Source organism: Crocuta crocuta, unplaced genomic scaffold (genome assembly GCF_008692635.1).
Source record: "Crocuta crocuta isolate KB4526 unplaced genomic scaffold, BGI_CrCroc_1.0 scaffold16, whole genome shotgun sequence".
NCBI lineage: Eukaryota > Metazoa > Chordata > Mammalia > Carnivora > Hyaenidae > Crocuta > Crocuta crocuta.
The window spans coordinates 11639684-11652926 of NW_027531893.1; the positions used below are offsets into that span (position 1 = coordinate 11639684).

Below are 13243 nucleotides of genomic sequence, written 5' to 3' on the forward strand. Positions count from 1 at the left end.
CAGTGATCCCCCCACGTCCCACCCCTGACTATTCTGCAAATGTAAGATACCTTATTTTTCCATAGGTAAATGTTTCATTGTGAATCTCTAAAAAACAAAACCGAGTTCTCTGATATCACTTAACTTGTAGGTATTCAAGTAGACTACATCTTTTCTTCTTCCAGTTGATTTCCAAACAAGGTCTACGTTTGGTTGTTCTGTCTCCTAAGTCTCTTTTACTGTCTGGATTCTCCCTCTTTTTGTTACCCTGCATTTGAGAGGGAAACCGGGTCGTTTTGTCCCATAGTTTTCCCACGTCTTCAATTTTGCTGATTGTCCCTCTGTGGTGTCCCCTGATAGGCCCCCTGTCCCCAGACATGTGACGTGCCCTGCACATCCCGTAATTCAGTAGGTAAACCTAGAGGCTTGCACTGGTTAGGTGTTTTGACAAGACTGCTTCCTAGCTGCTGACACTTCCTTCCCTGAGGAGGCTCATGATGACTGATTTTCTCTCGCTCTGACTCTCTCTGATGGTCGCAGCCACCATAATCCTGCATTGCTTACTTGCAAAGTGGTGATACTGTAATTCTCTCATTTCTTCATTTGTTAGCTGAATACATCTAAAAATTTTTTGATTACAGGGCACCTGGGTGGCTCAGTCAGTTAAGCGTCCGACTTCAGCTCAGGTCATGATCTCACGATTCATGGGTTCGAGCCCCGTGTCGGGCTCTCTGCTGGCAGCTCGGATCCTGGAGCCTGTTTCATATACTGTGTCTTCCTCTCTCTCTCTGATCCTCCCTTGCTCATGCTGTCTCTCTCTCAGAAATAAAACTTTAAAAATTAAATAAATAAATAACAATTTTTTAATTAAATTAAAGTTTAAAAAAGGAAGATTTCCCTCAGCAACTGTGTTGGTTACCCTAAGCACCGTTTATACCAGAAAGGCAGGTTAAATGCCTGATTCCTCCCCCTTATTTACCAGTTTCATATTACTGATTCGGTTCCCTATTTACCTAGATAGGGAACCAGTTTTTGTCTTTAGGGTCACTATTACTGAGGAGTTTCATCTTCTCCATACGTTTGAATACTTCTCAGTAATTCTAATTGATGCTCAGGTTGGCCTATCTTTTGGAGTAAAAGTCTTCTCAAATTATTTTGAGTTCTTTTTTCTTAAGATTTATTGTTTTTAGTGGGTTGTTGTCTTGTTGTTGTTGCTGTTGTTGGAGAGAGAGTGCACCCAAGCGAGGGAGAGGCAGAGAGAAAGGGACAGAGGATCTGAAACAGGCTCTGTGCTGAGAGCAGAGCCCACACCTCCTGCCCCACGAGGTGACGACCTGAGCTGAAGTCCGAATACTGAACTGACTGATCCACTCAGGCGCCCCTGAGCTTTATTTTAAGAGAGAGTGGAAGGATGGGGCNGTCCCCCGCAGGGCTCAATCCCATGTGGGGCTCAATCCCACAACCCTGAGACCGTGACCTGAGCCAAAATCAAGGGTTGACGCTCAACTGACTGAGCCACCCAGGCGCCCCTTAGGTCTGTTTTTTAAATTTAACATTTGAATTGAAGTATAATGTACTTGCCCATGAGTCCTTTTGACATGACCCCAAAGTCTGAAAATTTTTTTTTAAGTTTTTATTTAAATTCCAGGTAACGTACAGTATAATAGTAGTTTCAGGAGCACAATATTTGTGATTCAACACTTGCGTACAGCACCCGGCACTCATCATGATAAGTATGCCCCTTAATCCCCATCACCTATTTCACCCATCCCCCCACCCCCCGTAACCATCAATCAGTTTGTTCTCTGCAGTTGAGAGTCTGCATCTCTCTTAGTTTGCGTCTCTCGCCCCACCCCCATTTGCCCGGTTGTTGTTTTTTTCTTAACTCCAATATGAGTGAAATCATATGGCATTTTGTCTTTTTCTGACTGACTTACTAGTTCATTCAGCATAATACTCTCTGGTTCCGTTTAGGTCATAGCAAATGGCAAGATTTCATTCTTTTTTATAGCTGAGTCTTATTCCGTTGCATATACACACCACATCTTCTTTATCCATTCATCAATCAGCGGACACTTAGGCTGTTTCCATAGCTTGGCTGTCGTAAGTAATGCTTCTCTACACACTGGGGTACACATCCCTTCATATTAGTATATCTGTGTTCCTTAGGTATTTACCCAATACTACTAGGTATTTACTTAGTAGTGCAACTGCTGAATTGTAGATAGGGCAATTCTGTTTTTAAGTTTTTGAGGAGCCTCCGTACTGTTGTCCAGAGTGACTGCACCAGTTTGCATTCCCACCAGCAGTGCGAGAGGGTTGGTTTTTCTCCACATCCTTGTCAACACCTGTTGCTTCCTGTGTTGCTGAGTGTACTCATTCTGACAGGTATGGGGTGATATCATTGTAGTTTTGATTTACATTTTCCTGATGATGAATGATGTTGAGCATCTTTTCATGGGTATGTTGGCCATCTGGATGTCTTCTCTGGAAAATGTCTGTTTAAGACTTCTGCTCAATTGTTAATTGTATTCATTTTTTGCATGTTGAGGGTTTTTTGTTTTTGTTTTTTGTTTTGTTTGTTTTCAGAGCAAACTCGAATGTGAGCAGGGGAGGGGCAGAGGGAGAGAGAGAGTGTTAACCAGGCTCCACACCCAGCACAGAACCCACTGTGGGGCTCCATCTCCTCACTGTGAGGTCATTACCTGAGCCGCAGTCAAGAGTCGGATACGTAACCAACTGAGCTACCCATGTGCCCCTGGGTGTTGAGTTTTATAAGCTCTTTATATATTTTGGATACTAACCCTTTATCAGATATGTCACTTGCAAATATCTTCCCCCATTCCGTAGCTTGCCTTTTAGCTTGTTGATGGCTTCCTTCACTGTGCAGAAGCTTTTTATTTTGATGTACTCCCAATAGTGTTTTTCTTTTGTTTCCCGTGCCTCAGGGGACATATCTAGAAAAAGTTGCTAAGGCTGATGTCAAAGAAGTTACTGTGTTTTCTTCTAGGATTTTTATGGCTTCAGGTCTCACATTTAGGTCTTGAATCCATTTTGAATTTATTTTTGTGTATGGTATGAAAAAAGCAGTCCATTTTCATTCTTTGGCATGTTGCTGTCCAGATACTCTCTTTCCTTATGTGACAGGTTGTTTGAGTTTTTCTTGTACCTTTCCTATCCTAGGTCTGAAATCAGCCATTCGTAGGTTGGACCTGTTTTAAAATTCTTTTTACTATAGAAAATGTCAGGTACATACGAAAATAAAAGACTGTACACATATCCAGCTTCAATGAGTATTGACTAGTGGCTGTTCTTATTTTTACATACCACTCCACCCACTCTTACACACCCCACACATGCCCAGTGCGTGGGATTATATTAAAGCAGAGCCAAGCATTATATTATTTCACCCCTAAATACTTGAGTGTGAATCTCTGAAGATAAGGACTCTTTTTTTAAAACTTAACAGTAAGCCATTAATAGCATCAAATAAGTTGAATGTGTTTTAACAGTTTTATTGACCTGCAGTTGACATTCCCGTACTTAAAATGTATATAATTTAATACGTTATTTTGAGTTCCAGTATAATTAACGTACATTGTTACATTACCTTCAGGTGTACAATATAGCAATTCAACAATTATGTACGTTACTCAGAGCTCATCAAGACAAGCGTACTCTTTGATCCCCATCTCCTGTTTCATGTATCTCCCTACACACCCCGCTTCTGGTTACCATCAGTTTAGTCTCTGTAGCTAGGAGTCTGGGGTTTTTTTTTTTTTATCTTTTTTCTTTGTTTTCTTTCTTAAATTCCACATATGCGATCAGATGGTATTTGTCTTTCTCTGTCTTGCTTATTCCACTTAACATAGTACCATGGAGGTCCAGCATACTGTTGCAGATGCCAAGATCTAATTCGTTTTTATGGCCAAGTAACATTCCATTGTGTGCATGTACACATCTTCTTTATCCATTCAGCAGTTTGATAAGTTTGGACATACATACCTGTGAAATCGTCACCATAATAGAGCTAACAAACATATTCATCAGTCTCCAAAGCCACCTCCTGCCCCTTTGTGAGCCCTGCTCTCCACCCCTGCCTATTAAAATAAGTGCATAGTGCTAACGTGGAAAAGTGGCCCCGTTTCCTGTTCCTTCATGAGCATCTTGTCCTGTGCTTATTTGCTATACATCCTGACTGTATCTTCCTTGGTGAAGTGGCCATTCATATCTTTTGACCATTTTATTTGATGCTTAGTAGCATCAAGTAAACGGAATCACTCTAAAGTTACTTTTATAAGCAGGAAAAACCTAAATATGCATTCCTGGTAGCAAATGTTACCAATATGATGAATATGAAAATAAATTGCCCATACTCCCACCTGAGAGTCAGACATGCTTAACATTGCATTTTGCTCTATTTTCTTCTTAGACCATTTTCTGTGCGTAGTTTAATTAGTGCTTTTGTGTACGTGTTCATTCCACAAATATTTATGTCTGTTGTGAGCCAGGTGCTGCTCTAGGAAGGAACGCGAAGGAGGCCTGGTTTGTATAGGACTGACACTGGCGAGATCAGAGATCAGATTGCTGCCTGTCTTTGAATCTTTTCTCACCAAACATTGTAACATGAGCACCGTCCAAAACGGCCCATGTTCATTTTTGCACGGCTGCAAGAACTCTGTGCTAAACATCTACTGTAACTTCATCACTTATGTCTCAGGTTTCCCTTTTTCTCGCTCCTCCACAGTGCAGCTTGAAATATTTTGTGCATAAAGCACTTCTGTGTTTCTGATTCCTTTTATTTCAAGTGGTGCCCACGAATAGATTGGTTAAAGTGAATATTTTGAAGACTCTTTGATACATGTTACAAAATCGTTTTCCAGCAAGGTTGGGTTTTAACAGCCGTCAGGTCAGCAGTGCTAGGAGTGTGCATCTCAGTGCCCCCCACCCCCACACACCGAAGCCATGCAGAAGGGTTGGGCCTTTATTAAATACAGCCCAACAGATTGATCAATCAGCCTTTTTTTTTTTTTAATACTTTATTGTCAAGTTGGTTTCCATATAACACCCAGTGCTCTTCCCCACAAGTGCCGTGCTCCATGCCCATCACCCTCTTTCCCCTCCCTCTCACCCCCATCAGCCCTCAGTTTGTTCTCTTGCATTCAAGAGTCTCTCATGGTTTGCCTCCCTCCCCCCCACTATTTTTCCCCTTCTTCTCCCCCATGGTCCTCCGTTAAGTTCCTTCTAATCCTCCTATACGTGCAAACATGGTATCTGTCCTTCTCTGCCTGACTTATTTTGCTCAGCATAACACCCTCACGTTCCATGCATGTTGCTACACATGGCCAGGTTTCATTCTTTTTCATTGCCATGTAGTATTCCATTGTGTAGATAAACCACATCTTCTTGATCCATTTGTCCATTGATGGACACTTAGGCTCTTTCCATGTTTTGGTTACTGTTGGGAGTGCTGCTGTGAACATTGGGGTCCATGTGCCCCTATGCATCAGCACTCCTGTATCACTTAGATAAATTCCTAGCAGTGCTAGTGCTGGGTCCTAGGGGAGTTCTAGTGTTAATTTTTTGAGGAACCTCCACACTGTTTTCCNTAGTTTTGAGGAGAATCCTGGTGCAATTTTGATTGGGATTGCATTGAATGTGTAGATTGCTTTGGGTAGTGATGACATTTTAGCTGTATTAATTCTTCCAGTCCATGAGCATGAAATGTTTTTCATTTCTTTGTGTCTTCTTCAATTTCCTTCTTAAGTGTTCTATAGTTTTCATCATACAGATCTCCTATATCTTTGGTTAGGTTTATTCCTAGATATTTTATGGGTTTTTTTATGCAATTTTGAATGGGATCAGTGTCTTGATTTCTCTTTCTGTTGCTTCATTTTTGGTGTATAAAAATACAACCGATTTCTGTACATTGATTTTGTACCCTGCAACTTAGCTGAATTCATGGATCAGTTGTAGTAGGCTTCTGGTGGAGTCTGTCGGGTTTTCTACGTAGAGTGTCATGTGATCTGCAAAAACTGAAAGTTTGACTTCGTCTTTGCCAATTCTGATGCCTTTGATTTCCTTTTGTTGTCTGATGGCTGATGCTAGGGCTTCCAGCACTATGTTAAACAGCAGTGGTGAGAGTGGACATCCCTGTCGTGTTCCTGATCTCAGGGGGAAAGCACTCGGTTTTTCCCCCGTTGAGGATGATGTTAGCTGAGGGCTTCTCATAGGTGGCTTTTATGATGTGTAAGTAAGTTCCTTCTATTTTGACTTTCTCGAGGGTCTTTATTAAGAAGGGATGCTGTATTTTGTCAAGTGCTTTTTCTGCATCTATCAACAGGATCATATGGTTTTCATTTTTTCTTTTCTTGATGTGATGTATCACATTGTTTGATTTGCGAATATTGAACCAGCCCTGTAACCCAGGAATGAATCCCACTTGATCATGGTGGATAAGTTTTTTATGTGCTGTTGGATTCGATTTGCAAGTATCTTGTTGAGGATTTTTGCATCTGTATTCATCAAGGATATTGGCCTAAAGTTCTCTTTTTTTGCTGGGTCTCTGGCTTGGGAATCGAAGTGATGCTGGCTTCATAAAATGAATCCGGAAGTTTTCCTTCGATTTCTGTTTTTTGGAATAGCTTGAGAAAAATGGGTATTCTGTTTTAAATGTCTGGTAGAATTCCCCAGGGAAGCCATCTGGCCCAGGGCTCTTATTTGTTGGGAAATTTTTGATAATGGATTCGATTTCTTCACTTGTTATGGGTCTGTTCAGATTTTCTATCTTTTCCCATGTGAATTTTGGTAGTGAGTGTGTGTTTAGGAATTTGTCCATTTGTTCTAAGTTGTCCAATCTGTTGGCATATACTTTTTGATAGTATTTCCTGATAATTGCTTGTATTTCTGAGGGGTTGGTTGTCATAAGTCCATTTTCATTCACGATTTTGTCTGAGTGCTCTCTCTTTTCTGTTTGAGAAGCCTGGCTAGAGGTTTGTCAATTTTGTTTATTTTTTCAAAAACCTAACGCTTGGTTTCATTGATCTGTTCAGCTGTTTCTTTGGTTTCTATATTGTTTATTTCTGCCCTGATTTTTATTATTTCTCTTCTTCTACTGGGTTTGGGGCGCTCTTGTTGTTCTCCCTCTAGTTCGTTTAGGTGCGCTGTTAGATTTTGTACTTGCGTTTTTTCTAATTTCTTGAAATAGGCCTGGAGTGCAATGTACTTCCCTCTTAAGACTGCCTTGCCGCATCCCATAGAGTTTGGATTGTTGTATTTTCATTTCCATTTGTTTCCATATATTTTTTAAATGTCTTCTCCTATTACCTGATTGGCCCATTTGTTCTTTAATAGGGTGTTCTTTAACCTCCATATTTTTGGAGGTTTTTCAGACTTCTTCCTGTGACTGATTTCAAGTTTCATAGCATTGTGATCTGAAAGTGCGCATGGTACAATCAACCGTTTCTTACCACTCATTCACTGTGCAAGCCACACACACAAAAGCTGCAGGCAACGGGCATGAGACTGCGGAGGGGGCCTGGGTGGGGGGCTGGCCGCCACAGCTGTGATGTAACCCTGCCCTCGCCGTGTCATCTACAGGCCGTGAACCCGGGCAGGTCCCTGTTCCTGCTGTATGCCCTCAAGAGCTCCCCGAGACTTGGCCTGCTGTACCTCTACCTGTTCGACTACACAGACACCTTCCTGCCCTTCATCCACACCATCTGCCCTCTGCAGGAAGACATTTCCAGCGACGACATCATCACCAAGCTTCTGGTAGGTCTGCAGAGTGCCTTGAGTGGCTCTTCTCGGCCGTGGCGGGAGTTGTGAGAGAGCCAGCCACACCCAGCCTTTGTCTGTGTTTTGCAAGGAGAACCCCTATGAAAGTGAATCGAGCAGAGCTTCCCCTCTCCCAGAAGCCTGTCTTGTTTCCTGCATTGGGTAATAAGAAGGCTCCCTGCTGGACTTGAACTATTTAGGGGGGGAAAACCGGCATTGCTTTTGTTATAACAGAGGGCTTGCCCGAAGCTTAAATTTATGGACCTTCCAGCTTTAGTACTGTGTCCCTAAGAGGATCCCCAAAGGGTGACTATTTGTCCCACCCCACGGGAGGCTTCCTGTCCATCCTAAGCCACTGTCCAGCTCAGTGGTGGGAGTCGTCCCCTCAGCTGACCACAGGCCCCTGGCAGAGATAGAGACCCACCTTGGCTTTTGTGTCTTCAGAATTGTTGGTGGCTCCCACTTACTCAGGGCTGACTCTTTGTCTGGTTGGTCATTTCAGGGAATGTCCTTTGCATTGCTGCTCTTGGGGCAGTCCCTCTGATCTATTTATTTTACATTTTTATTTTTTTTTTTAATATTTTTTTATTTTTGAGACAGCGACAGAGCACAAGCTGGGGAGGGGCAGAGAGAGGGGGAGACACGGAATCTGAAACAGGCTCCAGGCTCTTAGCTTTCTACACAGAGCCCGACGCAGGGCTCGAACCCTCGGACCACGAGATCATGACCTGAGCCGAAGTCGGACGCTCAACTGACTGACCCCCCTAGGCGACCCTCGTCTGATCTATTTAAATTAAAGGTCACTTGGATATAGGAATCATCATATGGGATCCAACCCACAAATATTAAAATCATTTCTAGAGGCGCCTGGGTAGCTCAGTCAGTCATGCGACCAACTCTTTTTTTTTTTTTTTTAATATTTTTTGGGGCGCCTGGGTGGCTCAGTCAGTTGAGCATCTGACTTTGGCTCAGGTCATGATCTCACGGTTCATGGGTTTGAGCCCCATGTCGGGCTCTGTGCTAACAGCTAGCTCAGAGCCTGGAGTCTGTTTCGTATTCTGTATCTCTCTCTCTGCCCCTCCCCTGCTCACGCTGTCTCTCTCTCAGAAATAAATAAAACATTAATGTTTTTATTTATTTATTTATTTTTTGAGAGACAGAGACTGTTAGCAGAGGAGAGGCAGAGAGGGAGACAGAGGATCCAAAGCAGGCTCCAGGCTCTGAGCTGTCAGCAGAGCCCGACGCAGGGCTCAAACCCATGAACCGTGATACCATGACCTGAGCTGAAGTTGGACACTTAACCGACTGAGCCACCCAGGCACCCCTCCAACCTCATTATTTATAACTCAGGCTTAGGTTTTTACTTCTGAGCTTCCACAGTTCCATAACCAATATCTCTGTTCAGTTCTTCGGTAACATTTATCCAGTGTCAGATTCTTAAAAGGTGAGTTGATGGGTGGAAGTTTTGTGTTATGTTGTTGGCTATCTGTGTGTTTTAATAAATGTAAAGTTCACTGTGATGACCACAGTATTCTCCATAAAAGTCAATCCTCACGATCTTTTGTGTCCATTTTTTGCTTACTTTTATGTTATGCTAAAGGATCTTAGAGAGCCCACTTGGAAGCAGTGGAGAGAATTCCTTGTCAAATACTCGTTCCTTCCGTACCAGCTGATTGCTGAATTTGCTTGGGATTGGCTGGAGGTCCATTACTGGACGTCACGTTTTCTCATCGTCAATGCCATGCTACTCTCGGTTCTGGAGTTATTCTCCTTCTGGAGGATCTGGTCAAGAAGTGAACTGAAGTAAGTGTGTTTTTACGCTGGAAATGGCAGGAGCAGCGGGTACTGAGAAAGACGTCCCAGGTGGCGGGAGAGTTCCCCCTGATTTCGCAGACGTGAATACACTCCTTGCTGTGGTTAGAGACATGGCTTAGGCAGCAGATAGGAAACGTTCCTCGTGTCTGGAGGTGGGGAAGCTTTCGTGCTGCTCACTGTACAGGTGTTTCTCCCTTAATCTTATCCCCATTAATAACATACCACGTGATTCCCAAGGGTGGGGGTGTGTGAGGATTTTATTAAGGAGCACGTAAGTGAGAGGAAGCGGGTGCTCCATGGAAAGGGCAGTATGGTGGAGCATAAGGAGATCTGGTGGGAAGTCTGTGGGCGTGAGTTCTAATCCTGCTTTGCCACCAGTCGGGACACTAATGACTTCTCTAGATGAATGTATAATGTGAGAAGGTTGGGCCGGGACTCTTGGTTGCCAGTGACAGAAACCAGCCTAAATTGGCTTTCCATCCTGGTTTTTTGTTTGTTTGTTTTTGTTTTTTTAATTTTTTAGTTTATTTCTTTATTTTTGAGAAACAGAAAGAGCAAGCAGGGGAGGGGCAGAGAGGGAGAGACAAATTCCCAAGCAGGCTCCACACTGTCCGCACGGAGCCTGATGCGGGGCTTGAACTCATGAACTGTGAGATCACGACGTGAGCCGAAACCAAGGGTTAGACATTTAACCGACCGAGCCACCCAGGCACCTAACTTGGCCTTCCTAAAAACAGAAATGTCCAGTCAAGGTTTCCTGCATGGCTGGACCCAGACCCAAATGCTGTCATTGGGACTCCCTCTGTGTTGTTGTTCAGCCTCAGGCTGTCACTCCACACGGGGCCCCTGGTCACCCCAGGCGTACAGTGGAGCAGCTTAGCAGCTCTGCTGGAGAGAGGGCACTTCTTTCCCCATAGCATTTCCGGTCTCGGGGCTCAGGCTCCTTCACTCCCATTGGTCCAGCCTGGGTCACATGCCCACCCAGACCTACCCCACGGTCTGGGCTCAAGGCCTGCCCTCACCCCCAACCAAGGGCTGGCTTCATCAGCCCCACCGAGACCACATGGCAAGGAATGAGGAAGGAGGCCCCCAGAAGGAAAACTCAGAAGGTGTTTCCAGAAAAAGGGATGGTTCCTGGGCAGGCAGAAGTAACAGCCCCACACCAACCACACCCGCCTTAAACATCCCAAAGAGTTCCTGGCCTCGTCAGTAACAGGCCTATAAACAGTTCTAGAACCCTGACAGGAATCCCGCTGACTTATTCACGCATGGTTAAGGTGCGGCCCTGCTCTGCCCCTGGCCCTCTGCTGGGCACTGCAGATGTGTTGGTAAAGAAGACGACCATACAGTCTGGACCCAACAGCCTCGCAGAGAAAATATGTGTATCGGATACATATAAGCACAACATGGCGATGTAGCAGGTGGGGCTGCGCCGGGGGGTCCTCACCTGCTGTGGGGACTGCATCCCGGGAGCGGAGGATGGGGCGGCTGGGGGGACCAGGCAGAGGTGTGTCTCGGGCCCCGGGGACAGGCAGCAAGGTCTGTGCAGCACAGGCAGCCGGGCTGCGCCTTAGGAAGGGGCCAGGGCCCGAGCCCTTGGCCGAGCTCGAGCCCGCCTCTTAGAGGCTTCTCTTCTTTCTGCAGGACTGTGCCTCAGAGGATGTGGAGCCATTTTTGGAAAGTGTCAACACAGGGGCTTTTTGTGGCCATGTTCTGGCCCCTCATCCCTCAGTTCGTTTGCAACTGTCTATTTTACTGGGCCCTGTACTTCAACCCAATCATTAACATCGATCTCGTGGTCAAGGAAGTCCGACGGCTGGAAACCCAGGTGCTGTGACTGGCAGTGCTCAGTCTCTGGAAGATTCCTCCAGTCTCTTTGGCACGTGAGCACGGATGCTTCAGTGGGGGGAGGGGGTGGACTTCCTGTTTCTACGCCCCGTGAACACAGGGCTGCTCTGTCAGAGGCCACAACCAGGTCCCCACTCCCTCTGCCTGTGGCATGGTGGCGGCGGGGACCGACATCCCAGAGCATGGCCGACACGGCAACAGCACCTCCCACCCAGCCATCCTCCTCACGGGACTTGGGGGGCTCAGTCTGCCACGGCTGTCCAGGACCTGGGCTCCCCAGAGGACACAGTACGATGACTTAAGAAGACTGCTGGGACAGCGGTCCCACCTGCCATGACCTCAGCGACAGACAGAGGCTCCTAGAGCGAGTCGCAGCCCGAGGCCGAGCCCGAGCCCAGGCTTGCTGGGGCCAGGCCTGTCCTCTAAATCAAATTTAGGAAGACGGGAAAAGATTTTGTCCTCGGCACAGACAGCTGCCCCTAAGAAACACAGAGGAAAAGCCCAACTCCGCCGCACGATGCTGTATCGTGAAGAGATGGCAGGGTTCTCAGAGTGAAGCCGCTCCAAGGGCTCCGTTTGAGACGGAGGGGTGATCAGACCGTCGTCAGTGTGTTCTGCATTTCATCTCTGCAGCTTTGGGTCCCTGACTCCGAGGAGGGCGTCGAGGAGGAGGCAGGCAGTGATGAGAGTCATTCACCTCAGGCCGAGCTGCCTCAGTGCTACTTAAAATCATTGTGTGGGGGTTGGTGTGTTTGGTTTTCAGGAATTTAATCTGTAAAATCCAGGATAGCTCTTGCGTTCACGGAAACATTTTGTACTTTGACCTCACACTGTATAATCTTCTTGTCCTGTTCTGATGTATAAAACAGCAAGGTATAATTACACGAAGTGCTGTAATTGTAAATATGAATAAGATGAAGTAGGGCCTTTTATTTCCTTCCAGAATGAAAATAGTGCAAATGGGAGCCATCTGAAGATTGGCCCCACACAGGTAAGCTTGCATCCACAGTGTCGTTTTGTGACTCTGAACCAGTCATTAATCCTTTGGATCTTTGAGGATTTCACTCAAACTTTGCATCGGAAAGTTTGAAGAAATCACTTGAAAGCAAAATAAAGATTTTTTATATATTTGAAAATTCTACAGGGGCGCTTGGGTGACTCAGTTGGTTAAGTGTCTGACTCTTGATTTTTGGCTCAAGGCATGATCTTGTGATTCATGAGTTCAAGCCCCGCATGGGGCTGATAGTAGGGAGCCTGCTTGGGATTCTCTCTGCCCTCCCTACTCTCTCTCAAAACAAATAAATAAATATTAAAAAACATTTTAGGGGTGCCTGGGTGGCTCCGTCAGTTAAGCGTCCGACTTTGGCTCAGGTCATGATCTCATGGTTTGAGTTTGACCCCCACATGGCTGACCGTGCAGAGCCTGCTTAGGGTTCCCTCTCACTCTGTCTCTCTCTCCCTACCTCCCTCTCTCAAAACAGGTAAGCTTAAAAATTTTTAATACTGTATAGAGAAAAAATAAATGCTTAGAACCGGTGCAGAACATCCACATTGCCTGATACAGCCTACTAGTCACCCTTCCGTCCCCCAGGCTGCTGTGAACAGGGAGCTGGGGAGCCACCCTAACATGTCAGGTGAAAGGAGGGAGGGTGTTTTTCTGCCTCCTGTGTTTGCTCATCAGGCCCCAGGGCTGCCCGAGTTCGCCTGTGTCACGGACAGCGGCAGCAGGTCTGGGGACGCCGCGCAGTATTTGCACACCGCCAGTCTGGTGCCTCGCTGAGCTGCTGTTCTCCCGCCCCCATGAGCACGCGGAGGCTGTCTGGCA

At 45.6% G+C, this 13243-nt stretch overlaps 1 protein-coding gene across 3 annotated transcripts in view; it reads left to right on the top strand.

The window, feature by feature from the left end:
* The window catches only part of BFAR (bifunctional apoptosis regulator), a 36102-nt gene extending 23543 nt beyond the window's left edge, over window positions 1-12559 (top strand). For all 3 annotated transcript variants that reach the window (XM_077773216.1, XM_077773218.1, XM_077773217.1), the window contains exons 6-8: window positions 7579-7752; window positions 9356-9558; window positions 11215-12559. In XM_077773216.1, the coding sequence (XP_077629342.1) occupies window positions 7579-7752; window positions 9356-9558; window positions 11215-11407 (570 nt within the window). In that variant the 3' untranslated portion in view covers window positions 11408-12559. The remainder of the gene's footprint in view (window positions 1-7578; window positions 7753-9355; window positions 9559-11214) is intronic.
* Window positions 12560-13243: the final 684 nt, after the last annotated feature.